Raw genomic sequence first — 27970 nt, forward strand, 5'->3', positions numbered from 1 at the left:
TTTTTTAATTATTTATTTTTTAACTTCATCTAGTTTATCAACAAGTGCAGAGTGGGTGCTACCCTAATTGTAACAGAGGAGTCAAGAGATGTGAGAAACGTGCCCTGTGTTACTTATTTGGGAGCTGAAAATTTATGCCTAGTTGAAAATGCCTGGGGAAATATTACATCAGACCAAATGACAATGATTAAAATCAGCTTTTTTCCCCCCTTCCCCCCCCCTTTTTTCCTCCTTCTTCTTTTCAGTAAGTCTGTTGAAGGACGTGACAGTGGCCTGATCCTCCCCAACACCGAACCGTTATCCCCCGGCAGGACCGGGCCGGGCCGGGCCGGGCCGGGCTGCGCGGGACTCCGCGGGGCAGCGCAGCGCTCCCGCCCCGGCCGCGCCGCGCGGAGCGGCTCTGCGGGCGGCGGCGCCGGGGGCGCGGGCTGGGGAGCCGGCCGCCTTCCCAGCCTTATTTCATTTTCAAGGGCTGTATTTTATTTTATACTGGAGGGGGGGGTGGGCTGGGGGATGGGGGAGTAAATCTGCAGACCTTCACCAAAAGGAGGGAAAAATATCCAATTTTCATCGCAAAATTAGCTAGGGCGAGAGCAAAGGGCTGAGCTAATTGTAGCCTAATCCTCTGCCCTGCAGGCGTTTGCAAAGCCCTGAGCAAGAATTCGCTTTTTTTCCTCCTCTTCTCCCTTCCCTCTGTTATTTAGAGACGGGATTATTGCCTTTCTTCTCATAACAGCCTCGGCAGTTTCATTTAAAGGCTTTTTCCCCCCCCTTCACACACACACATACACGCACACGCACAAAATAAATAGAAAAAAAAGCAGCAAAAACAGGGGAAGAGAGAGGAGACAGAGAAGCTTTAAAAATAATAATAATCACAGCAGGATCTGCGGAGCAAAGATAGTAATAAAAGCAAAAAAGCTGAGCCCATCCACACACAGCCCCGGCAGAGCCCAAAGCCAAAGGGGGGCTCGCAGATCTCTTCTGTGCTCAAGGTAAGAACCTCGGCAGCGGCTCCCGCAGCTGCCCGTGCGCCCGCCCGTGCGGGGCCGGAGCGCGCCGTGCCGTACCGTGCCGTGCCTCGGCCTCGCATCGCGCGGTTCGCGCCTGCTCGCGCTCCTCTTTTTTTTTTTTTTTTTTTTTCCACCCCCCCCTCCTTTTTTTTTTTTTTTTTTTTTTTTTTTTTTTTTGGGAAAGTGCCTCTTCAAACTCACTCGGCTGCCGGCTCCTGGGAGCAGCGGCGGAGCGGCGGAGGGGTGTTTTTTTAAAGCTACAGGACCCGTTTGCAGCCGCCCCGCTTTGGTAGCGCCGCGCGTGTGTGTCTGTGTGTGTGTGTGCGTGCGTGTGTATGTTTTGTTTTGCTCCGCTCCAGCATGGGCAGCGCCGGCGGAGCCCCGCGGCCCGGGGTGCCCGCGCTCCCGCTGCCCCCGCGGCCCCGGCTCTGAAGACGGCCCAGCCCCGGCGCGGCGGAGGCAGCGCGGCTCGCTCCGCGCTCTCGCATGGTACGCGGAGCCGCGGCTCGGGCTCGGGCGGGCGGGAGCGCGGGCCGGGGCGCGGGGGCTGGCGGCGGGGCGGCTCGGCACAAAGGGAAGGCGGGCGACAATGGGGAGCGCCGCGTATGGAAAACACGGGCGGGCTGTGAATGAAACTCTGGCGCCAGTGAGAGTGGAAGGCTTGGTTTGGGGTAGACTTCAAACCACTCTAGGCTATAGTTTGCATTCCTGCTCCTGCATGCGATGTGGCACACTTCTGCAAAATTAATACATTAGCCTGGCTAATGCTCACCACCATTGGCTGCGCGGAAAATGTGCAGGATCGGGGATTCGGGCTTGACTTTTTTTTTCTTGCATTCATCTAAGACATCTTTCTTGTTATGTGGGAATAAGTAAAGGACGCCATGTTGTGCCTTCTTTTTTTTTTTTTTTTCTTTTTTTTTTTTTTTTTTTTGTTGGTTGAATTTTACCTTCGGGCACACAGTGTGTTCAAAAGAAAAAGGCAGAAGTTGAGTGACCGGGTGCGTTGCTCGCTGGTGATTTCCCTGACCATCAGTAGGGAAAAGCATTTGGGTGACGTGAAACTTGCACTAAATAGACTGGAGTCTGCCAGAGAGGCGGGTTGCTGGGGGGGAAGAGGGGGAGGAAGGAGAAAGCCTTTCCTTTTTTTTCTTTTTTTTTTTTTTTTTTTTGTTTTGAGGGGTGGGGGGGAGGCAACCAGAGCTCCAGAGGGAGTTCCCCTTTTGCTCCCCTCCTCCCCCCCACCCCCCCGCAAAAGTTTTGGGCACCATCTCCTCTGTGTCTCGGTGCAGCGTTCAGTAAATCAGCGTGGAGGTGTGTGCAAATGTTTATGCACTTTTAATTTTGGAGCCCCCGAGCCCCAGGTTTGTACCCCCCCGGCCCGCTTTGTCTCTGGGCTGGGAGCAGGGCGTAGCGAGTTGCTCGGAGTGGCTCTGCAGGCAGACCCGAGCGGTCGCCGTCCCCGTGTGGGCAGACAAAGGTAATTGCCCGGTCTGGCCGTGCCCCGGGGCCGCAGACGCTGCCCTGGAGCCACGGCGGTGCCGGGGGAGCTTGTGGCCCGCAGTGCCGAGCATGGGGCGGTCGGGGGGATGCAGTGGGTGGATTTACCCTGCTGGCAGAGAAATGCAGGTCCCTGGGGAGGAAGAGCAGCTTCCCGGCGGTGCCGGGGGCCCGGGTGGCTCCTGCGGCCCGGCCCGCCCCCAGCCCGGCTCCCCGGAGAGCAGCTCCATGGCAGGTCCGCAAACCTGCCGTTTTCATCTCACGTCTTAAATGTGCATGAAGGAATTAAACTGCACGAGTGAATAACAGCATTAGTTTCAATTAATTTTTATCCTGGCAACAATAAACTTTAGAAACAAAGCGCTTTTACATCCTTAATTAGTCTTGCTTCCCATCTGTAGGCTTTTAAGTGCCTGCTCCTTGATTTAACTTTGTCCCTCCTTCAGAGCCGCCTCCTTTTTTATTATTTTCTTTTTTTTTTCCCCCGTTCCCCTTCCAGACTGCCTGTTTCTTTCCTGCAACCTTTCACCTCCCTTGTCCCTATCTGTCTGCTCTGCTCTGTGCAGTTTATTTCTCCTGTATTTTCCCAACATCAACAGCAGTATTGGTTACCATGGCCCCAAGCTATGTGCAGAGGTGGGAAAGCTTCATCCGCCCAAAACTTCTTACACTTTTGAAGTCTTTCTTTTAGTAGGATCTGAAATGTATCATCTAGAGTGTGTATTAAATGAACAGTATTCCTGAAGGCTTTAGAGCAAGAAAGGCAACACCCTGGAAAATTCTGCAGTCTTTCAGCATTCTCTGCCCTAGGGTTATAGCCCTGGGCACGGAGCTGAATGGAGCTCTTACAACTGCCTTCTGTTTACCTTTTATGGTTAAAATAACAGCTTAGCAAAGAAGCAACTTCATGGAGAAACGATTCAGTGAAATCATCTCAAGCTGTAGCAGCATAGCTAGTTTAATCACCCCTAGAGAGCTGAACAACTGTGAGCACAATGGGACACAAAATCATTTTGTGTGTAAATGAGCATGGCATTGTGATTATTTCACTTTGCATGGGCAAATAGTTTTTACAAGCAGTTAGCTTAGGAAGGCAGAAAAAGATAAGCTGGCTCTGAAAGATCTTGGTGTGTAATGTTTGAAAAACTAAATATTCACATAATTTGGGAATCAGGCTCTATTGATTTTGCCTTCAGCAGGTTCCTGTGTTACTTATTAGAGCAGGGTTATTGCCTGTGCCACTAGTTGGGATGCTGTATCCTGTTGTAGGCAACTAAAGAGCAAGGATTATTTTACATGGTTTAATAAATGAAGTTTGTTAGTGTTTCTGTGATATTTACCCTTAAGGTTTTAATTTTCTCATCCATATTAGAAAATATGTGCATAAAGGCTTCCACTGGATAAATACATTTAGGATTTTGCTTTGTGCATAAAATAAGTACATTACTCAGTGTGATGAATTTTTGCTGTGTGTTACATTAAGAAGAGGAAGGAGTCATTAGAAATAGGGTTATGGTACCTTAAGAAACGGGGTATTTTTTTTTGGAGCAGTAGTGCTTAGCAGTCGTGCCTCTTGATAATTTGCTCATACAAAAATGATTGAATTCCACAATTTTAATAAAAATCTAGGATTCATTTTTTAATATAAATCCTCTCTAGCCAGTGTTTGAATTCCCCTTCTCCTCCTCTCCCCTCAAAAGCCAGTGGCACCCTCAATAAGTAAGAAAAGCCATAAAAGTTTGAGAACTATTTTAGCTTTCCAGTGATTTTCTATAATTAAGTGTTTTTTCAACACATGCTCTAGCTGAGAAATGCCAAAAGCAGAGGATTGTTCAGAAGGTCCCTCCAGTGAATAGTATAAATTAAATATCTACTGTGTGAGTATGGCCTCACTGAGAATCTCAGTCTTTACAGATCAAGGAATTTACTGGTATACTAACATTAAACAAAATCCTAAGATAGCAGCAGTGTTTAAATATGCACAAATAGATTCATATCACTTGATCTTTAGCTATCTGTGCATATTTTAAAATTGATGTCTGTATTTCAAGACAAATGGTTAAATGTAAGACACATTTACAGAGGACTGTAAGTCCTTTGATTTCATTTGGAAATTGTAACAAGGGGTGCAGATGAGCCCTAATTAGACTCTTGTTTTGTGAAACTGCATGAGATTTATTTCTAAGGCGGCCCTGTACTGTGCAAGGTCTGTACCTTTATCATTAGTGAAAATGGTTGGGGTCTGAACAAAGGCAGGGTTGACATTCAGCCTGGATCTTCTGACCCTTTCATTTTAGTGGAGGAGTAGAGACTGAACATGAGTTTACAGTGCTCTTTGGTAAGGAAAAAAAACAGCAACCTTTGTCTGTGTTGGCAGACAGATCAGTAAACATGTTGCTAAAATACTGCAGGTACTTACATATTAAGTTGTTTATGAAAGTTAGGTGTTTTATTTATGCTATATGACATATTTACTGAAGGTTGGCCACAGCAAGCTCTTGTGGGAAACAAGAAAGCAACATCTTCAGTGATGAAAGGATTCAGTGACTTTCCTTGAAGGTGGTGCTGTAGTGAAAATGTTAATGCCCAATTTCGCATCGGCTGACACAGTCCTAGGACAGAGCTGGCATTTGCTTCGTGCTCAGTGCAGGTGTCCATCCAGCCTCTGAAGAGACAAGGATGTGGATTCATAATGGGGTGATGTATTCCTGTGCTGTAGATGCGAGAAATCCTTAGGAGCTAACCAAGATGAAATACAGTAAATGGAGATGTTGTGATGATTTGTGAAGCTGTTCAGATTTGTTAAGGTTTTTCAGTCCCTTTCTCTATAGCTTGGAAATTATTTTACAAGGAATGTTGCTGATTTATGTTCATCAAGTGTTGTAGTCGGGCATCTTGTGCGAAATACTGCAAAGAGAAAGGCAAGACCAGCTTTAGATTTCTAGGAAACATTGTCAAAGTAATGTGGGAGAAATAGAAATTCACTTTGCAGTGCTGCATGTGAAGTCCTTGTCAGATTTAAGGAAGAGCCTGGGTGCTTGGTAGCATGCTTGAATTACAAAATACCAGAAAAATTAGATTATATTCAGAAATGTCTTCAACTATAATGTTTTGCATGTGTTGCTTTCCCCGTAAGGGGGAGAATGGATGTACATTTTCTTAACTTTTCTAGAAGGGTTATTTTCCTGTTTGACCTGTGTGGCGTCTGCACCAATTGAACTGAAATCAGCTTTGTGAAACGTTTAATGGAGAATAAGCTGTGCTTTTCTTAAGAAGAGAATTGAGGAATTTTCTTTTGCTTGGTTGTCCTGTTCATTTTTAAGGCATTTCAGTATTTTTAGTTTTGGTTTTGCTGAATATTTTTTTGATTCAGTTCAGTAATTTCACTAATTTTCCAATATTTTGGGGCAGGAGACATTAGGTGGATTGTGGAATTTATGATTTCACGTGCTGGATTATCCAGTACTTTCTTGTCCTAAAAGCATGGGTCAGTTTACTTATCTTTCTGTTTTCACTGCTTCCAGGTATTAATTGCTTTCAGTTTGAAAGCTTGTTAGTTGTTTAGGTCTAATATTAAGGTTTAACTGAAAATTATCCATTTATTTCACAATTATTGAAACTAAGCCAGAAAATTGATCTTAGTTTGAAGTGAAATTTACTACATGTATAAACTAAATGCCTTAGGTACTGAGGAAGTCACTAATTTAGAGGTGTCTTGTTACTGAGACAAACTTGCAAAAACCCCCTGAATCCCAATTCACAAATTGGTTATTCGTTTGTCAGGGGATATTTCACATCTAACACATAAGCCCACGACCTTTAATTAGAATTTTGCAGTTTGTTTTATGCCCCTTGAGGCTGACACCTTGAAAATTTTTTTCTTGATTTCTTATTGCTAATAAGCATCTTTCTCTTCCCCTCTGGTACTTAGAAGAAAATGATGCAAATACACTTAATTACAGTGGTGGCAATAATTTGTTAGCCGAATATGTGATCAGGCAGATACAAAAACGATCTGATTAGATCTGTGATCACACTGGAAAGAAAGGTAACACAGTGCTACATTTAAGAGAAACTGTTCTTTTTGGCTCCCCGCTGCAGGAGGGAAGAAGCATGTCCCGTCTGTCTCTGACGCGCTCCCCGGTTTCTCCTCTGGCTGCTCAAGGAATTCCTCTCCCAGCTCAACTCACCAAGTCCAACGCTCCCGTGCACATCGATGTAGGAGGACACATGTACACCAGCAGCCTGGCCACCCTGACCAAGTACCCAGACTCCAGGTGAGACCTCGGTGTTGGCACTGGCTGCTGCTCGCTGCGTGTACCTGTGAGGAATATTTCAGTGCGATACGATTTATTATATATTCACCGCTTATGAATAATTCAGTTCCTGATTTATACAGTAACTTCACTGGGGTTCTGCAGAAAAAAAGGCCTGTACAATTTATATATTATTTAGAGAGTCTATTAATTTTCTCTCGCAACATCTTCTGAGCTGTGCTGATATGTTTGAAGCACCTGTTGGTGTGCTGCCCTAAATTATCTCCAGCTGTATCAGGAAACTTGTTTCTATCAGGTTTGGGGGGAAAAACTGTTTATTTTTCTTCCTCAAGGAGAAAGAATGCTTCTATAGTACTGTGGGACTTGAGGATGCTTCTGTTGGCCAGCCAGAATCCTGCTGTGTGCCTCAGCAGTCAGTTCCTCTGGGCACTGCCTGGCTGACCCACTCTGGCTGCTGCAGGTACAGGCTGGATTAAATTCCTGTGTGTTTGAATGTGCTGCCTTGTGCTGGACAGGTTGGTGACATGGCTGGCAAGATTTACGTAGATCTGGCCAGAATTATCTCAGGATAGACTCCAGATATGCGTAATTAGGAGTAGATGTGGCATGAGATGATATTGGTGTGTGACAGGGAGTCTGTGTTGCCTGCCTGGCTGCCAGTCCTGCAGGGTTCTGCAGGGCACTGCCCTCGGGGGTGAAAGCCCAGCGTGGCAGCAGGGCCTTCAGAGGTGCCTGCTTCTGATTTACAGTTCTGGCCACTAAACCAGTGCAGCTTTTTGTCACTGGGTGCTTTGGGTGCAGAGGGTGAGTTCCAGAGGGTGTGAGTGCAGGGCAGGTGTGCCTGTGCAGGGCCACGGTGCCCACTTGGCTCCACAGCAAGGAAAAGCCCTAATTTTTTTACCAGAGGTTTTGCTACTTGCATGGCCAGTATTCCATAAGATAGAGATTTTTTTTTTTCTTTTTTTCGGTATGACAACCAGTGTAAAGAGCTAGTTTCATCTGAAGATTTTTCTTTTAAAAGAACTAAGGGGTTTTGCAGATTTGGCAGGTTCCCAAGCAATAAATGACATTTATGGAGACACCTTGAAATGCCTCTAATATCATAAAGCATATGGCTGTGATTTCATTCCAAGGAAACGGAGCTGCTGAAATTCTCTGTGGAAAAAAGCCCAATTATTAAAATACCTATATTTTATGGTCAGACCAAAACAGTATGATTTTTTTTGACAGTGTCTGTTTAATAATTTCTTTGTGGTACTACTTTAATCATAGAGAAGAAATCTATTTAGTGAAGAAAAATTTATAATGGAGAAGCATACAAATGCTTCGTAGTATTAAAAATTACAGTGAAGATTCAGCAGTTGTAATAGAGTGACACATCTGTTTCCACCTTTTAAAATACTGCTGCTATTTTTAAGATATGCCCCACATCAAACTTACTTAATAAAAGCTTCATCTATGGAAGAATATACGTAATATACATTCTTTGAATATACATTCTTTGGGAGAATATACATAAATTCACAGATTTTATTTCAAGAGAATAGAGTACTGAGCCAAAATCTTCTTTTTTCTGCTTGATAAATAACAAAAGCATATTTCTTTCGATTTTGAAAGTACAAAACTGACCAGACCGTACATGCTGCCTGATGTTTTGCTGTGTACTGTCTTTTGTTTATATTGCTATGTTATCTTTTAAGGCTTGAATGCTTTTTCAGCTGCTCAAACTTCAGTTCTTGACTGAAGTGAGAGCTTCCAGAAACCTATAGATGACATTATTTTTGCAAAAGATAAACTTTCACCAGCAGTAGGACATATTTCCATATTTCCCAAGTAGGACATATTTCTCAATACATTATGAAACTGGGTGAAGACTGTATCTTATATATTTTTTAAAATATTGTTGTTTTTTGTGCAGTGCTGCGTAGTAGACTTAGTTGTAAGCCCATCCCTGAGTCCCTCATTGGCCTGCTCGCATTCCTGGTTGAGGCAAAATAGCTGCAGTTATTCCCATGAGGATGCTCAGAGCTCCTGGTGCTGCTTCCCTGCCCTGCTGTGGATTTTCCATGAGGAAAAAAAACTGGCTTTGCAGTGCTGGGGCTGGGAGAGGATTCCCAGGTCTCTCACAGGGCAGGAGGAGAGAGACAGCTCTTCTGAGCAAAATATCTGGAAATAATCCCAGGGCACTGCTGGCTCTGCCAGGTGTGGCTGCATGGAGAGGCACGGCCACGCTGACCCACCTGCACAGCTGGCTGGGTTATTTTGGACAGCCTGTTAAACTCCTGGTGTGGGCGTGACTTTAAAAGCTTCAGATCCAAGAAATCACACAAATTTGTAGATTGTATTTCAGCAAAAGATATAAGCATATGCTGAAACGCTTTGCTAAATCTTAGCTGCAGTCGCATAAAATAGTTTGTGCTCGCTGAAATTGAAAACTGTGAGAATAAACTTTCTTTTTATATGTTTTAAAATTTCTACTGCTTTCTCTGTGCTCCCAGATCCCAAAGAGCTTCCAGCTTGTAGCTTTTTAGCATGTACTGTACTTGGATTTTTAAGGACACGTGTATTGTGAGCATGTGTATAAATAGGTGTGCATGCACAGAAACATCACATGCTGATGGAAAAAATAAATCACCAAGTCGTGTTTGAACTTCCTCAGTATTTTGGGGAGGTCCTGAGCAAACTGAGTAGGTGTTGACTTCAGTGGGAGGGAGGAGTTCCCAGCAGCTGGCCAGGTCAGCCCCAGCAGGAGCGCTGTAGGTGTGAGCAGTTCCTGCCATGCTGTGCCGCAGGTGACACCTGGTGACAGAGGTGACAGCATGTCCTGTTGTGCTGTGACAGCAGTGACTGGCTCTGCCCACCCACCTCAGGTGTATGCTTGGCTCTGCTCTGGGGAGGAAAAGGACCATTTTGGGGAAATCTCACTCAGGTTACTGAATGGCTGTTGGTGTGAAGCCAGAGGCCAAATCTTGCATATCAGAGATCCCAGAGTTGTTTCAGAGCAACTTTGATCAAGTCTTTGATGTTGTTTGTATTAGTGCAGCTGCTGTGCTCAGAGCATTTGTCCACTGATGAAATTTGCATTAGTAAAGGGTGCCAGATTAGGCATTAAAGGGCATAGATGTCCTCTTTCCCGTCAGTTTTTATGGCCCACATAAATTCTCTTAAGAGGAGAAAACTTGAGCAGGCACAACTGGTGTGACAAAGGAGAAGAGGGTTAAACAGCCACTGTCAAAGGTGGTTTCTAAACCACTCAGACTCACCCACTATTCTTGCACACCTTTCCAGTTGGATTTTTGAATTAAACCACACACAAGGAAAAAAAAAAAAAGTTGTCCTTTCAGAGGGTGAAAGGCAAGGGAAATGAGAAACATAAAAAGAAACTGTGATCAACAACAGCGTAATGATGGTGGTCTCAGAAATGACCTCACAAAAATATTATTCTTCGCACCTCCTGTACCTACTTGTGACCACTTTCCATGCATACCCAAAATTGTCATTAAAGTTGATAAACTTTGAAGGTACAAGGAGGTTGATGTTGTCTACCTGAATCTGAGGCTCAATTTCAGTAGTTTGTTTTCAGCAAATTCTCCTACTTAAACTCCCAATTCTTGTAGTTCTGAATTGCAGGTTTAAAAAAACCAAACAAACCAAAAAACTGTGGAATTCTACTGACTCTTAAAATCAGCATATTTTTTCTATAATAATTGGCTAAGTAGAAAAATTATTCATCTTTGTAGCATTTGCTCTGGAAATTTCATTCCTGTCTTCACCCAGAGGACCTCTAAAGCAGCCCCTTCACACATTGACACTTAAATGTGGATTTATATGACAGATTGTAAAGGCTGCAAAACCTCTAGCACATCTACAGAGTTGCAAATTGTATTTACCCAATGGAGTGAGAAAATTTTTACATTTAGAAAACAAACCTGCACCAGAAGTCCAAGCTCCTGATGTGCAGTCAGGAATACCCAAAGGCATTGCCAGATCCCCCAGTCTTATTCCCACTGAACTCTGGCAGACTTCAAGCAGAAAAGAAGTAGAACCTCCAAATCCCTGTAGACCACAGCAAGCCCCAGCTTCTTGATTTCACTGGAAATTTTGATACCACTTTGAATTTTTTTTAGAAAGCAGAAGAAGATTTTTTTTTTGTCAGAAGCCTGTCCTTTTCACAGTCCTGAATAGTGTTTTTATCTCAGAGAATTGCTGTGAGCTCTCTCTGAGCTGTGCTGCTGTACGAGGTAAATATATTTACCTTCCATTCTTGGGTAGTTTGTGTATAACCCTCTGTTTAGGATACTTCCATGTGCTTTAAAGCTGATGCTTTGAGTGGCATTACTTTTGACAAAGGGGAGCAGGAATGATTTCCATGGCAGTGCCACTGTCCAGGTGGGAGCAGTGTGAGTGCAGAGCCCAGAGAGCCTCCCCTGGGGGTTTGGGAGCTCTGCTCCCAGCCTTTCTCCCTGGCAGGATGGAGCTGCTAAAACCATAATGCACATTTTATACCCTTTTTAGTTTCGCCAATAAATTTATAATTAATTTATTTGTTTATTTTATGGGCCACATAATTTATTTAAATTTAAACTTTATTTAAATTGTCTTTAAATTGAACTTAGATGAGCAGATTTAAACATCAAGGATATACTTGTTAAAGTACATGTACACATATAGAGTGTATATTATATATATATTACCAAAATATGCTTAAGAAAACTTAAAGATAACATTAGTGACACTGAATAAAAAAATTGATCTTAATAGAAATGGAATAAAACATAAAAAGAATAAGAATTAGACGTGACCCTGAATAAACTTAAGAACAATCAAACTTAACAGAAATTAATCCTAACAGAATATTGCTCTTAATTAACTCAATGGAATAAGAAAACATAACATTACAATGAAAATAACAACATGATAAATTTAAATGGCCCAGGGCAGCTGAGGCAGTGCAGCACAGTGCCCCTCCTGATCCCAGCTCTTGGGCACTGGGCTCTACCACCCCACCTCTGGAGCCTGTGCCCTCCAAGGAAAACCAGCACAGGTTTTATTATTTGGTTCAGGAACTAATGACCTCTCTACAAGACAACACTTTTCCAGGCCTATCCCTGCCTCACTTTCCTCTAAACCCATGGACTTTTTTGATGATTTACAAAGGAGTCCCCTAAAGCATGTGTCTTCTCTAAGTGTTTCTTGTGAAACACACTCTCCTACCAAGTGATCTGATTCCAGCTACTCTCTAGGTATCTTTGGGTTTAATTCACCTGCCTTTTCCTCCAGCACCTCCATCTCTCTGATTGTTGGAGCTCAGCACTCACACCTGAGATCTGCTTCTCCCCCCTCCTCTGCAGCCACACCAGCCTGGACTGAGTTCAGGGGAGTTCTCTGCTCCGTGTTTGAGGACCCCTCTGTTTTCCCTGATGGAACAGGGTTGCAGACCCTGTACAGCTGGATGCAGGGCTTTCACAGCTCAGACACCTCCTGAGATCTCTGTTTTCCATGATGGAACAGGGTTGCTGACCCTGTACAGCTGGATGCAGGGCTTTCACAGCTCAGACACCTCCTGAGATCTCTGTTTTCCATGATGGAACAGGATTGCAGACCCTGTACAGCTGGATGCAGGGCTTTCACAGCTCAGACACCTCCTGAGATCTACGGGACACATCTCCCACATCATCCTTTACATGAAGGGCTCTGCACTGGGCCCCACTCTGCACTTCTTGGGAGGGAGCAGGGAAATTCTCAGTTTGGATGTATTTAGGATATATAATTCTCTGGATTTAGCAAAGCTGAGAACATCTCATATATCTTGCTCATGTATTCAGTGTCAGTCTTATAATAATTTATTTGCTAATTTTCCATCAAATTTGTGTATTATTGAGGTTATTGCCTGGAGACAACGTCCAATTAGCAAATTTTGTCACTTACCCCATGCTGGCAGTTAGGGTGTAAATCAGTGATTAAACAAGGCCTCTGCTCAAGACAGGTTAAGTGGGGTGAAGGCCAGATGTGTTCCTGAGCAGTGAGTGTTGGTGGCTGTGAGAGCACGGCAGGGCTGAGGGAAGGGTCCTCATCTGGAGCAGTGCTGGCTCCCTGGGGCAGCCCCGTGCTGCTGCACTCCTGCAGCCCTGCATTCATCCCCTCAGGTGTCCCCAGGTCTCTCCATGCCACTGTCACTCGTGCTGCTCACCCACCTGTCACGATAACAGGGGACTATCAGTTTAATCACAACAAAGGCACCTTTATTAGGGGCCAAAACCAATAAATGCGATTGTGGGGTCAGAAAAGAAATAAAAAGGAGAGAGAGAGAGAGAGAGAGATGGGGGGATGGGAATAGCTACCAACACAGGCGAGGTCCTCACTGGTCCAGACCATGGGGATCCGTCTTGTTGTGTTGGGGAGAGTCTCCAAAGTCCTACCTAACCCAGGGGTCCAGTTATACTTCACAGAGGGAAAAAGGAGGGAACATGCAGAACAATGAGAGTCTATTGAAATTGCTATGGGAGGAACAGGTGTATCTACAGAAAATCATCCAGGCAGGACAAACACAATGAAGAATAAGTCCATTGGAGTTACTGGAGAACAGGTCATGTCAATAGTGGTCACACCACCATTTCCCTCACTCTCTGTGGTAGGGGTCTCAGTCTCAGTCCTTGGGGAGAGGGTTCTTGATCTCCGTCTGTCACGGTGGTAACGAGGCAGATGAGGGGTCTTCAGTGAGAGACCACCAGAGTCACCCCAACATTCATTTGGCTTAAAGGTGGAGAGTGAAGCAGGAATTGCAGAGGGCCGCTCTGTGCTGGGTCCACGCTGGGTCTTCGCCAAGTCCTTGCCAAATTCTTGCTGAGTCCAATTGGGAACAGCCAACGTAACGGTGCAGCGGCTGCACCTGCACTGTTGCCTTCTCCAAGCCAGAACTGCAGTGGGGGAAGGGAGTTCCTGCTCGTGGCAATCGGCAGGGAAATGAGTGAGGGTCTTCAGACGGCCTCTTACACCTGCCCAGCGCTGTGCAGTGTCCATCCCTCCCTGCCCACGCAGCCAAGGGCACGGTGGCACATTCAGCCTTGGCAGGCACCGCTGTGCCCCAGAGCAGCCGTGCAGTGCCCCAGAGCAGCCGTGCAGTGCCCAGAGCAGCTGTGCAGTGCCCAGAGCAGCCGTGCAGTGCCCAGAGCAGCCGTGCAGTGCCCGGCCAGGGTGGCCTGGCAGGCCCTGAGCTCCCCAGGGCAGCTCCAGCGTTCAGCAGAGCGCTGCACAAGGTGCCTGCATGAGCTGCAGCACAGAGCTTGCGTTTCAGCAGCTACTGGGAACTCAACCAGACACTGACTTGTATGCAAAGCTCCTGGAGAGGCAGGAACGAGTACTTTCCCTGCACTGGGGGTGCTCTGAGGGGCAGGCTGTGGGCACTGCCATACCAGCGTGGCAGCTCTGCAGCGAGGGCTGAGCCTGCCAGGCTCCCCCAGCTCTGCCCTCTGTCAGCAGCTGGGTGTGTGCTGCAGATGAGAGCAAGTAAAGGAGCCAAAACCCAGAGGTTTTGGTTATACGCAGTGCTTTTTCTCAATTAACATATGAATTCTTACAGAGATTAACATAGTTTTTGGATTCATATCATGCACTTGAGATTCAGAGATAAATCTTTGGAGTTTTTCTTATCTGGTCATTGAGCAGACATGTCTGTTTTCTAAGGGAGCTTTGATCAGCAGAGCCCATAAGATAAAAACCCAGAGGAGGGCTTTTCCCCCTTTGCATCCTCTGTTTCCCCCCAGTCTGCCTGTGGATGTTGTACTTATTAAAGCCAGAGTTGGAGCAAGCAAAGGGTCTCCCTTTGCCAGTCTGCTTTATCAGGAGGTGTAAGCTGAACCTGTCTGTCCCCATCTGCGGAGCCAGCTCATTACTGGTGCTACATGGCCAAGGTCACACAAGTCCTTGCAGCACTTAGACAAGCTCTGGGAAAGGTGTGAAGTGTTTGTTCCTCCAGGCATTGTGTCCTGCAGCTCTGTGTGTTGCTGCTTGGACACAGCCAGCACAGCTCCAGAGGGGGAGGAGGACTGACCAGAGCTGCTACAGCTTGAGCTGCACCGGTCCCAGGTGCCAGAGGAGGAGTACATGGCTTGGTCTCTAAGGAAAATAAAAATAACCTGCAACAGGCATGTATTTACAGCTGGGAATGATGATGTTAAATACCCTGTTTCTGTCACTAGCTGGACACTCCTGGATGCAGTGTGTGTCAGAGCCCGTGGAGGAAGCACACTGTGGTAGCAGATGTCCATGTGTTCCCTCTGTTGTTGCACAGCTGGAGCAGTAACTTCGGTGCTACAGGATCCCTGTAACCCTAACCCTGCATGCCATTAATTTAGGGAGATGGGAAGGAAGGAATTTATATTTGTGTTTTATATACACAGAAGTCCTGTTTGTGTACACCTCTCCAGGGTCTCCTAGGAGCTGGCATGGAGGGAGCCAAGCAGAGCTGAGCTCTCTGCTGTCACAAAGGTGTCTGCTCCTTCCTGGGCTTGATAACCACTGCCCTGCCCAGCACAGCCACAGGCTGGGAGCTGCCCACGGGCTCTGGAGAGGAAAGCACAGTATAGCCTTTGGGAGTGCAAATCTTACTGCAGCTGGGTGCTGAGATTGGGTCCTGTCGAACAAATTATTTGTGTGTTTACTTGGAAAAGCTGAAATGTTCAAGAAAATACTGCCTGGCTGATCTCTAATTAATGTTTTTTCCAGAAATTATATTTTCTCTCTACATTTGCAGCCTGGGTTGTGTGGAGACATAAGTGGGTATTATGGTGACTAGGAAGGGGCAGACTGAGCTCTTTCTGTGGAGGAGCAGATAGCAAATCAACACTCAGATGACTTAGAGAAATAACATGGTTGTGGTGCTGTGCCTGGCACAGGTTTTTCAAAACCCCTGAGTCTGAGAAAATTGCACAGTCCTACCCAGACAGCAGCTTCCTTGCCTCAGCTAATCAAAAGGAAGAGCAGGCCTGTCATGCAGCTGGTGCAGCCAGGCTTGGGCAGGAGGGATGGCACTTGTGGCCACTGAGGGCAATCCAAAAGATGAACAGTGAATGTTCATGTCCAGTACCTTTGGTGCAAACCCCAGCTGACCTTGCCTTGTTTTCTGTTCTTCCCTCTCATGTTCTGCAAAGATAACATGACTGTAGCTGAGTTACACTTACCACATCAGAAATTCCCACCCTTCCTGCTTATAACAGGTTGAAAACTAGTCTGGTTTACAAAAAAATAAAAGAGAAGCCAGCAGACAAGGATACCAAAATTTCAACTTTTTTTTTTTCATTTCGTGCTCTGTATTTATCTCCGTTTCTTGTTGGTCAAGTTTGGTTTGTCATTTCTTTTGTTGCTACTTTTGCTTATCACATACCTGACAGGGCATTTTGGTACCAGCAGCATAATTTGAGTATTTTTCAGCAGTCAGTTTCAGGATGGTAAGAGGGAAAGCATTGGCATAGCAGTGTATTTTGAGAAACCACTTCCACAAGATGCTGTGGAAGTTACTGCTTCTTCCTTGTAGTTGCTGCAAGTGGAAGCTCTTTCCTGCTCAACAGTGTGGTGTTAAGCACTGTAAAGATGCTGTACTATGAAATGCAGCATCTTTAGCCATAAAACAAAGGGGGATCTCCTTTATTGATTACTGCTTCGTGTGCTGTGCGTGCAGCTCCCTCATGGCATGCAGAGGAGCGTGTGAAGAGGCAGGTTCAGCAGCTTTGTACTGGAAATCGTGTCCCGAGGTCACTGCTCACCACGGCACCGCTGGAGCTGACGAGGCGTTGCCCCTTCACAGCTGGTTTTTGAACACACATCACTGGTGTTTGCCTTTGATTCATAAACTTTTGATTTATAGAGACCCTGCAATGGCAAGTAGGCCTAGTCTGCTTAGGGGGATATTTCATGAACTACTTAGGAAGTTTATAAAACAGACTCCCTGGATTATGAAGCAAGGGGGTATCTGTTTTGTAAGGAACGTGTTATGAAATGAATTTGTCTTGAGGCCTAACTTAATTATTTTAATGATCCCACTGGTGGTTGTCGTAGGTACCGTTCTGGGTGCATATTGTGACCTACATGCTTGTGATCATTTGTGAAATCTAAAGATTTAAAACTGCATTGGACCTTTTTACTTCCTTGCCTCCTTCCACTGAAATAAATGGAGGTGGTTTGGATATTGGTGTGTTGGGCCACGTCTCTCTTCCAATGAAGTCAGTGTGAGTTTTACCATGAGCTTAAATGAAAACAAGCCCTATTGTTTTAGAAATTGAGCCTAATAATAGACCTGGCCAAAATAATCCTTGTCCTCTGTGGAGTTGGAGCAGGGATGGAGCTGTGTGGTGAGGAGTTACCAGAGCCTGAGCACTGCAGTCAGATGCTTCTGCTGGGTGCCCACAGTGCTGGGTCTGAAACACTCCTGAGGGTGTAAAACCAGCAGCCAGGTGAACACAAAGTGTCCTGCCCTTCCAGGTGCATGCACAAACCTCTCCCGGCCTTCCTAAAGACATGACTCTGCTGCTTTTGAAGGAGTTCCTTTAAATTTGTATCTGTATAACTGAAATCCGAATTAATCTATTCATGGCTTAATGAAATCTTGAAGAACAAAGTGCATATTTAAATAGAAGAAATATGCAGGCATGCAAACACAGGACTCCAATGTGAAAGCAGAAGGGAGGCTGGATCTCTGGAGCACAGAGCACACACACAGAGCTGGTGTGGAGGATGCCAGGCAGGGGCTGATGCAGGCTGTGCTCTGTGCTGCTGTTACCCCCATTAACTTTGCTAGGCTTTTGTTATGTGAAATGTAATAAATTGATGAGCATATCTAGGCCTTGCAGTACCTCAGCTTATTCCCTTATGCTGTCCTGATATTATCCTGACCTCATCTGACATAATCTGATGGCAGGGACAGGTATTGTCAGTCACTCTCATGGCTATTATAACTCCTGATACAGAATTACACCAGGTTGGTGGCTTTCCTAATATGAATTTACAGCTGGGAGAAGCTGCAGAGCTGGAATTAAACTCCAGAGTTATAAACTCACTTCTCCATGCTCTGTCCACCAAACTGCCTACTCCTTCATCTCAGCTGCTGTGGTTAGCATGTTTCTTTTGATGCTTAAAAATGAATTACACCTGTAAAAACTTTACAGGGGTTTGTTTTTACCTGACTTGCTCTCACTTGAAACCCAGCCAGGAAGGACAGCTTTTAGCTTCACAAGTGTGCTTGGTTGTGTTCCTTCCCACTGACAGCTGCCTGTCGGTCAGAGCTGGGCACCAGGACACAGAGGCAGAGCAGAGGAATTTGGTGTTTACCTGTGCTGTGTTAAATTGGCTCTACTGCAGTGTGGTGTGCGTTCAAAAGCTAAAATTGCTGCTTTTTATCTGCTGAGGGTCACGTAAAGCAAAACCTGTGAGTCCTGCACGTGGCTGCTGGGAAGTTAGGATGCAGCATTTGCACCATTCCTCTTGGTCAGACTCAGAGGGGATCAGCTGGTGAGCTCTGGACACTGAGGCTGCAGCACTGAGGGAAGCCCAGAGCACAGGGCAGGCTCCTGTCTCGCCTCCCTGCTGCTGGAGTGCAGCTGCTGCCAGTGCTGCAGGTAATCTGGTTAGGTCTGGAGACGCTTTGGCAGCAGCAAATCTCTCTTGAGAAAGTGGACAGTGAAAACCAGGGACACTCTTTAACCTCTTTGGTGTCATACTGTGTTAGGCCAATGATCTGTACCAGTGAATTTGCACCAAAGGCTGCAGCTTTGGCATTTGGGAAATGCAGACTGAGCTCTGCCCCTACAAAACTCACATGCAGTTCCATGGGCAGATTTGGGTACTTGCATGGGAAGCAGTACATGACAGTGGAGAAGTGGACCAGAGAGTGGTCCTCTGCTGGTGCCAGGCTTGTCTTGGAGGGAATGAGGGCAGAATTATGGCCAGTAGTACATAAGATTGCTGTTGAATGAGGGAAAAAATTCAATGACTGCTTTTTAGTCTTATGGAGGGGGGATAATAAAGCTTGGAGTTAATACCAGATTCAAACATACTTCTTCTTTGTTTCACATCCAGTTGTATTCTGTTTGCAGGCATGAGGGTTAAAATGGGAGCTTGCTTCTGCTTCTTAAATCAGAGGATGATTTGGCCTTGACTTCACTGGAACCAGAATCAAACCCATGACCAGAGTATTGTATTTAAGAATGAGCCTCTTACAATCACGTAAGAAAGTCAGGTTCAGCTTTCAGTAGCTCATGAGAACTTAATGGTGAACAGTTTACTTATAATTTTAAAGTTTTTGATAAGCTTAATTTTGTAGGGCAGGTGTCCTCTGTGCAGCAGGTGTATTGTCTCCTTCCTGGGTGGGGGTTCCTTTTCTAAAGCCCCTAGACAGGAGCTCCTTTTTTTGGGAATGTGGCTGTGGGGGTGGGCTCTTCCCAGCAGACCTGGTGGTGGTGTGTTGCTTCCTGTCTATCCCTGCTCTCCAGCTGCAGAAGTGAAAAAGCTGCTGGAAATTCCTCTTATTTTTCTGCTCATCTGCCAATGGCTCAGGCTCACCCGCAAAAAAAGTACACAAATGTTCCTGCTTGGTGTAGCTGTGTGGGCTTTGGGCATTGTTTTCCCTTCAAAATAGCTTTTTAACACGTTGTTCTTGATGTCTTCAGTTTCTTTAAATGAATAGCCAGGAATAATGCATTGGTTACAGTTTAATCAAAAGTTAGAAAAAACAAAAGAATAAATATTATTCGTTCATCATTTGAAGTGTGATAACAAAATATGGATAGAGAGAGCTGGATGCAACTTCCCAATCACACACAAGCTTGGAGAGAAATAGGAGCAGTGACAGTGTCCTGTGAGTCCTGCAGTGTCTGCTCCAGAGCAGGTGCTGCTGAGCTGGAGGTGGGCAGCACTGCACTGCAGCAGCTTTACATTCTGGGACTGGGCAAAATCAGTTTAGTTTTTTGTCCTCAGCTCAGTGGAGGACACAAGGATGGGCTGCAGGACAAGCAAATGGGGCAAGAATGTCAGACAAGCTGGGTTCTTCCCAAATTATTGTCAACAGCTGGAGAGCTGAACCAGTTTAGTGGAACAAGGAAATGTCTGAGCTCAGGGGCACCTGCTTGTCAGCAGAAAGCTGATGTGTCAGTGGCCAGAGAGACTGGAATCATTCCTGCTCACAGCCCTGGGGATGTCCCAGTGCAGCACGGGCCAGTGTGGACAGCCAGGGTCACTGGGTGTCCCTGCTCAGCCCAGGTGATGCAGAGCTGCAGATCCTGGGCAGCCTGGCTCTGGGAACTGTTCTATTAATCTGGAAATAAAGGAGATAATAACAGGAAAACAGGTCAGCTTTTTGTCTGAGGTTAGAAGTGGAGGTCTGTGACTCCAGCAGGTTAGACACTGCAGCTGTGTATGTGAGCAGTGTGTACCAAAGTCGGGTGTCACCATTTGTGCTCTGTAAAAGGGTGTGAAGCCCTCGAGTCAATGACATCCCTCTTTCTCCTGCTGAAGCCTCCTGGTTTCACAGCACCCACACATGCAAAAAATGTGGAGGGCCAGACTCACACCTTGAAAGGGAAATGAGTTCCATTTGAAATTTTCCCTGCCTTCACTGAGTCTCAGTGGGAGTTTCACTCTTGACTTCAACGAGCGAGGATTTAGCCCATTTATATTATAATATAACCAGTGGCTGCATGTTCTCAGCCTGCCAGCATGCCCAGCTCTACTGGGCTCTTCCGAATGGAAGCAAGTCCAGATTTAGCCAGATTGAAAATCTTAGTGAAATACTGAGTTACCCTCCACTGGAAGTTACAGAAAGGAGAGCAGCAAGAGAGCTGGTGTTTGGTGCAGCCCTGCCCTCACAGGGCCCTCGTAGCGCCATGATTAGGGGAAAGCCATGGTTAAAGGAATAGCAAGAAAAGACTTGTACAGGCAGGAATGTTTTATTTGAAATTTATATCTTCTCATGTATTAACAGCTTAATTTTCTTGAGTGCCTACAACTCCCACTGAGTTTGAAGTGCGATGCAGATCTTGCAGGATTGGGATCTTTGGAAAACCTTTGTGAAACTAAGATGCTAGTTTTGAATTTTGGTTTCAATTAAAGAATTTTTGTTCTAAGTTTATTTTCACGAATAATATTTAGTTTAAATTATGTGTCAAAAAAACATGAGAGGCACAGAACCCTCACAGGCCTCAAATCAGAGCAGCAGAACAATGGCATAATAGAGGATACCATATAAATTTATATTAATGTTTTTAATATTCCAAACTGTGTAGGTAAAAGTTCAATTAGAATGAAGTAAAAGGCACAAGGAGAGAAAAAATAGCCTATATATAGCATATAATAGAATGTTATGCTGGAAAAAAATCAGTAGCACCAGAAATCCAGCTTACGTTCTTCTTTAACTTCAAGTGTAAGTCCACAATTTAAAATACAAGAGGAATTCCCAGGTAGATGGATATTTCCTGAAGTGTAGCAACTTCTGTGTAGTTGCTTGATCTCAGAGTATTTCACTGAAAGAATAATATTCAGCTCCTACCCTAAACACATCCTGTGTTTCAAAAGCTCATATTATTTGGTGACTTTTATTAAAAATATGCAAGTCGGGCAGCCTCTGCTGTTCCCACTCTCCCCAAACGCTGGTTTTTGTTAGGAGCAGGGGTGGCAGGAGTGGCCTGCCTTGCACTGCAGTGACAGCCTCTGCTTGGCTTGGCATGCTCACACCTGACGTGGCCAGAGCCCTGTTCTGGGCATGGTTACTCAGAGCAGCCCAGCCAGACCAAACAATGGGAACTGGATGCTAAAGCATCATAAATCATGGGAGGCTCTTTGTCACTGTCCCTGGTGCCAGAGATAAACAAGCCGTGTCAGTGGCAGGTGGGGAACTTGTAATGAAGAAATGCGAATTGTACCTGTATTTGAAAGCTACATTTTTTTCCCTTGTTGAGCACAACAAATGCCTTTCATCACTGATGAGTTGAATAGGTGTGGTGGGGTGCTGATGTGTGTGCAGCAAAAGGTCTGTGTCTCTGTGTGTGTATCTGCTTCCCTTACCTATGGATGTAGGCTTGTGCCAAATTAAATTAAAGATTCGTGATACAGCAATTAACGTAGTAGAAAAGTTTGTTTAGGGAAGTATTTTAATAGCTGTTGGGGTGTGTGGCTGAAGGGATACAGGGCCAGAGTGGCTCTTGACTACCAACAGAATTTTTTCATTCAGGAAAAGACACAGGCTTCTCTGCTTGGGATTAGTGTTTCCACTTCCTTGTCTTACCTGCTAATTTATGTCGAGTTCATACTGTTTCTGCAAGTTAAGAGATAAGTGTGGTGCATCAAATTATGAATACATACACATTTCCTGGGAAGTTACATATCAAAGTAATCTGCTGAAGTGTCTTAAATGTGTAGATAGGCTATAAACAACAAGCATCTCTCGCTCTTACCATGAATTCTTTGTGGTATTTTAAAAATAATAGGTAATTTCCACTTCAGTGGATTTTATTACCTGTTGCTCCAGTGGACTTTAATTGATAGTAACAGTGAACAGAAAACAGAATTGTCCATGGCTTTGTTTTAACTACAAAATCCATTATACACCTAATTTTGCTTTTTTAGTGGTGGCATAGAAAGAAGAAAGAAAATCCTTCCAGAGCTTCCTAAGAATGATTCTGCATGGTAGATTATAATGTGCTTTATGGATTATTGACTTTTAAAAATACATGTTGATACTATATAGACTAGCTCTGATCTGTAACAAAAATAGATATCGTAGTCTGAACAGCAAAATATGAAGTATTAAATCTAGGTAATAGATCCTACAGTTCCTTCAGGTGCTCAATAGTTAATGAGTGTAATATCCTTCAGAAGCATGGCAAAGTGAGCATATGGCTCAAAAACTCCAGTGGCATTCCAGGATCAGCTCTGGGAGGGAGGAACAGGAAGTTATGGGAACTGGAGATGGATGAACATGTTACCCTGTGAGTTACCTCCTTGTAGTGAGTTGGCCCTGGCTGGACTCCAGGCACCACCAAAGCTGCTCTCCCACCCCTCCACAGCTGGACAGGGGAGAGAAAATGTAGTGAAGGTTCATGAGTTAAAGACCAGGGCAGATCACTCAGGAAATACCATCAAAGGCAAAGCAGGCTGGAATTAGAGGTATTAATTGGATTTATGTCTAACAAAATCAGGGCAGGATAATGAGAAGTTAAATAAACCTTTCCCCCCAGCCCCCTCTCATTCCCAGCTCTACCTCCCCTGATGGCACAGGGAGACAGGGAATGGGGTTTTTGATCAGTCCATCCCCCAGAGCTTCCCCTGCTGGTGTCCCTCCCACGGGAGGTTCTGCAGGAACTTCTCCAGCGTGGCTCCATCTCACGGGCAGCAGCTCTGTGACCTGCTGCAACCTGAGTCCCTCCCACGGGCACACAGCCCTCCCACCCCTGCTGTGGAGTGGGTCTCTCTGTCCAGGGCTGCAGTGCTCCAAGGCCAGGCTGCTCCAGCCTGGAGCAGGGCCTTTCTGTCCCCTGGGTCTCCCCCTGGGTCACAGCCCCCTCCAGGCACCACTGCTCAGGTGTGGGCACCTCTGCCAGGGGCTGTGGTGGATCTCTGCATCCCCCATGGATCCCCAGGGGCTGTGGTGGATCTCTGCATCCCCCATGGATCTCTGAATCCCCCATGGATCCCCAGGGGCTGGGGATGGATCTCTCCATCCCCCATGGATCTCTGCATCCCATGGATCCCCACGGGCTGCAGGGCACAGCTGCCTCACCATGATCATCACCAGGGTCTGCAGAGGAATCCCAGCTCTGGCACCTGGAGCACCTCCTGCCCCTCCTTCCCCACTGACCTTGGTGTCTGCAGAATTGTTCCTCTCACATGTTCTTACCCCACTGTTTTCTGGCCACAATTACAACTGTGCAGTAATTTTTTTTTTTTTTCTTCTTAAATCTGTAATCACAGAGGTGTTACCACAATTTCTATTGCCCAGCCTTGGCCAGAGGTCCATCGGTCTTTGGAGCTGCCAGGGATTGGCTCTGCCAGACATGGTCCTTCTGGCAGCTCCTCACAGAAGCCACCCCTGCAGCCCCTCTGCTAGCAAAGCTTGGCCATGCTTGCCCAATACACTCCTCCACCCTGCTGCTGAGGTTGGGCCGCACTGCTTCATGCTCTTGTTAAAAATTGAGCCTTCAGTATCTCTGTTTTGCTCTCACAGGTCAGTTTTGTTTTGAACATCTGTGGTAGCTCACTTGTGTCACCAGGATTGACAGGTCTGGGGCTGAGTGATGCCTCAGGCCACTGGCACCTGAGCTGCCTTGCTGAAGGGTGGGTGCTTCCCAGCCATGAGGAGGAGGGTGGCTGGTCAGGGTGGCTGGAGCCCCTGGAGTGCTGGGTGACCTGTCTGACACCACAGGCTGGATGCCTGCACTGCCCTTGGGGCTGGAGGTTGGTACCTGATCTGGTACCTGCCAGAAGCTCCTTTTGGGGCACCTCTCTGTGCCTTGGGGCCCACGTGGCTGCCTGGATGTCACAGTTTGCAGAGTGGCAGTTCATACCCAAAGTTTAAGACTCAGGCTCTCACACACACTTTTTCCTCATCAGTGTCCGAACAAAAGATGCTTAAAATTCTCCCCAGCCGAAACACCCTGCAGCCAAGCAGGGTAATTTCCACTTCAGTGCCTGCAGCAGTCCTGGGGGGTGAAGATGTCTTGGATTAAAGTGCAAGAGCAGCAGGGGTGAAGCCTCACAGGGTTTCTGCAGCGCAGGGCAGCCAAGTTGGGTGGGCACTGACCGTGCTGCAGCCCCTGCCTCCCCTCAGTGCTTGGTCTCTCAGCTGCAGAAGGGCTTAAAGGTGTGGTACAGCCATACAACTTGTCACACTAACTGTAGCTGAAGTGTTAAACTGGGGCAGATCAGAAAACCTCCTGCAGCCAGGTGTAACTTTTAGCCACGTTCCTCGCTGCACAAGGCGTGAGGGAGCTTGTGGCCTGGCAGAGGCTGTGCCTTCCACCTCTCTCTTAACTAATGCCAGGCCAGAAGGCAGCAGACACCCTCTGCCGGGTTACCCCTGTCCTCCTCTGGCCAGCCTGGCCTGCTTTTCAGACAGGCTGGGTGTTTTAAGGTACTTCCCTAGGGAAAGCAGCTGCAGGTGCTTTCCCCATTATGGTTTGCTTTGCTGGGAACTTGTGCACAAATCCAAAGAGTTGTATAGAAATAATGGAAATAGGAAAAACGCTGCTGGGAATGTCTGACAGCACTGTGCTCTGCCCACTCAGCCTGTGCTGCTTCAGCTGGGCTGTGGCAGTGCCAGCAGAGAGCTGGCACAGCATTTGAGAGGCTTTCCACAGTGCTTCCCAGCCTTGTGACGGGACAAGGAGCAGACTCCTGACAGACACAGATAAGTGAGCAGCAGTGCCAGACACACTATAAGGCCTCTCAAGCACCTCTGCTCCAATTCATGGCATTTTTTCTCTTCCAAGCAGGTAACAGTATCTATCCTACCCACCTTGAGCAAATATTTGAGAGATAAGCAGCACTGTTTGTGCTCAGCAGCAGTGCCTGGACTCTGCTCATCACCGGGGACGCTTTGCTGGTGTGTCCTGCAGGGCACTTTCAGGTCATGCTGAGTGTCCCCCCTCTAAAGAGCCCTTTTCTCCCTCTCTGTGCCATTTCCCACAGCCACCTCCTCCTCCTCCAGCTCCACAGCCAGGCCAGAAGCCAAGCAGAGCTGGGAGCTGCTCAGAGCTCGTGCTGGCTCCGCTGTGTGTTTGCACTGGGGCAGCAGGGCACACACAGGGCAGCTTCAGCAGCTTCAGCAGGGAGGACACCGGGTGCAGCACAGACCCACCATGTTTACAGGACCCACAGACAGGCATTTCTCTCTTCTTCCCCTGTCCTCCCACAAAATGAGGAAAGAGACACGTTTTAATGACAGTTTGCTGAAATGTGCGTTCCCTGCTGATTTGACATTGGGCAGAAAAAGTGTCTACAAAATCAATTTTTAATAAATGTAAACAACTAAATTATGAATGACAAGAATATCACTGAACAGTTTAAATATTAATCATGTAATTACTTAAATTAATACTTTTAGTGCAATATTGTGATAGAGAGTTTTACTTACGCTGTGTCACTGTGCTGGCCAGACCAGTGCACAGGGGACCACAGGACCACAGTGGTCCCCACAGGAGAGGGACCTGGGGGCCTCAGGGCCTCATGGTGCCACAGCCCCACTTGCTGGTTGTCTAATAGGTCCCACAGAACTGGGTGGTCTTCTTAAGACCTCTGGAACCAGATTTATTAGGAAAGAACTTGTATTTTCTGTTAAAAATAAAGCTGTCAAGAAAATAGCTAAACTGGCCCAAACCAGAAAGCAAACTGCCTCCTCCCCAAAAACTTTCTGTTCCAAAGTGCCATGAAACTCCCCAACAGCTGTGTGTGATGTGCAGAGCCACAGCTGTGCTCAGTGATGATCTTTGGGAAGACCAGAGGTGCTCTGGAGGGAGCTGGGGGTGCCAAAAGCCCTGTCTGCTTCTGAAATGGAGCTGGGAGAGTTGATGAAGGAGGTGGTGTGTCCTGAGCTCTGCTGTGGGGCTGGACTGACTGCCCTGCAGGCCCCCTCTGTGCTCCTGCCTCCACAGGTGCTGCAGGGAGCCTGCAGGCTGGAAAATTGGTCACCAGGATTAAGGGGGGAGCAGCCTTCTGTAGGTACTTGCAGGCAGCACAGGGCTTCTTTCCTTGCCCAAGAAACTAAGAAAAGAATTTACTGGCACTCTTGTCCTTGTGGGTTGGCTGTCTTTGTTGTTTGTTTTTAATCTAATAAAAGAAGATCTTAATATCATGGTAAAATTGGTGCAAAGCTAGAAACTCACCCCTCGGCGTTTTGGCGAAACATTATTGAAAATGTAAAAGCCTTTAGCAGAAACAACAGAAGCACAAAGGAACAGTAGGAATGGGATCAACAGGGTCTGTTCTGGAGAGGCAGAGAAGGGCACCAGGCAGGGCTCCAGGTGCCAGGCTGGAGCAGAGGGCTGGGCTGGGCAGCACTGCAGAGCAGTGCAGAGCTGCAGGTGGGAAGAGCACCTTGCTGGGAGGGCAGGAGCGAGCCAGGAGGAAGAAGAGGTGCCTGGGAGGATCTGTGCTCTGGGCAGATGGTGTGAGCACGGCGGGACCCAGCCAGGGTGGAGGAGGCAGTGGAAAGACAGGCCTGGCATCCTTAGGCTGGCAACTGCTGGAGTTGGTCCTGCCTCAGTCTGCTCCCTGTACGGAAATTAAATATTGGACACAGATTATACAAGTGCTTCTAAATTAGAAAGTGAAGCATCTCTTGCAGAAAGGTGGGACTGCTGGAGAAGTGTTCATTGTTCAGACTCGCCCTTTGCTGCAGGATCCCAGTGCAGCTCTTTTTGCCTTGTCTCCCTTTCCCTGTGCCTCCTGCCTCTTCACCAGCATCACTGGAAGTACCATTCCTGCATGCCATAAGCAAGTGCCTCCTGAAAGTGCTAATTTGTCCACCAGTACAGTACTGGGTGCCATGACCACTCATAAAAACAACCATTTTCAGGGTGACTACTGCCCAGTCTGAGCTGCAGCAACTCCCCATGACTTTTAACTCATGGCACATGGTGGGTCACCGGAGGGAGCAGCTTCCTGGGGCTGCCAGCCAGGCCTGTACCTTATTTCTGATTGACCATCAGCAAGTCTGGGCAGTGCAAAGTCCTTCCTGTCCCCCTGCTCTTGCTGGCTTGCCAGCTCTCTGACAGCCTGAGTGCATTTTGTCCCTGTGTGAGGCATTTCATTCTGGCCAGTGACCATCCATGGAGAGCTTCGTGTCCCGGTGCAGAGCGTGGAGCTACTCCTGGTCACTGAGCTCTTCCCACAGCTTCCCACATGGTGAGCAATCCTGTCAGGAACTGTCCATTTGAGTTCATTTTGTGCTCTCACAGCATTGCATTTTCTGAAGGACTTTTCCAGGTATGGTTTCAACTGGTGAGACGGGAGGAGCAGGAGCTCTTTCCACATGCAGCGTTACAACATGCTGCAATGAAGTTGGTTCTTGGAACATAGCAGCCCCCTAAAATGTCAAATAAATCCTTAAACTATTCATCACTCTGTTTTTGGGGTGGCAGTTAAGTCTTTCAACACTCTGTGAGTTTCTTTCCCCAGCAGTAATTTTGCTGGTGAAGAAAT

General features: G+C 46.5%; 1 protein-coding gene across 3 annotated transcripts in view; it reads left to right on the top strand.

The window, feature by feature from the left end:
- Positions 1–362: 362 nt before the first annotated feature.
- Positions 363–27970, top strand: part of KCTD15 (potassium channel tetramerization domain containing 15) — a 47164-nt gene continuing 19556 nt past the window's right edge. Inside the window, exons 1-2 of one of the 3 annotated variants that reach the window (XM_030282117.4) lie at positions 363–995; positions 6615–6790. In XM_030282117.4, coding sequence (XP_030137977.1) covers positions 6627–6790 — 164 coding nt within the window. In that variant the 5' untranslated portion in view covers positions 363–995; positions 6615–6626. Of the gene's footprint in view, positions 996–1163; positions 1503–2275; positions 5211–6614; positions 6791–27970 lie in introns of those variants that run through there. The other 2 variants (XM_030282115.4, XM_030282114.4) reach the window with 2 other exon arrangements.

Source organism: Taeniopygia guttata, chromosome 11, assembly GCF_048771995.1.
Source record: "Taeniopygia guttata chromosome 11, bTaeGut7.mat, whole genome shotgun sequence".
NCBI lineage: Eukaryota > Metazoa > Chordata > Aves > Passeriformes > Estrildidae > Taeniopygia > Taeniopygia guttata.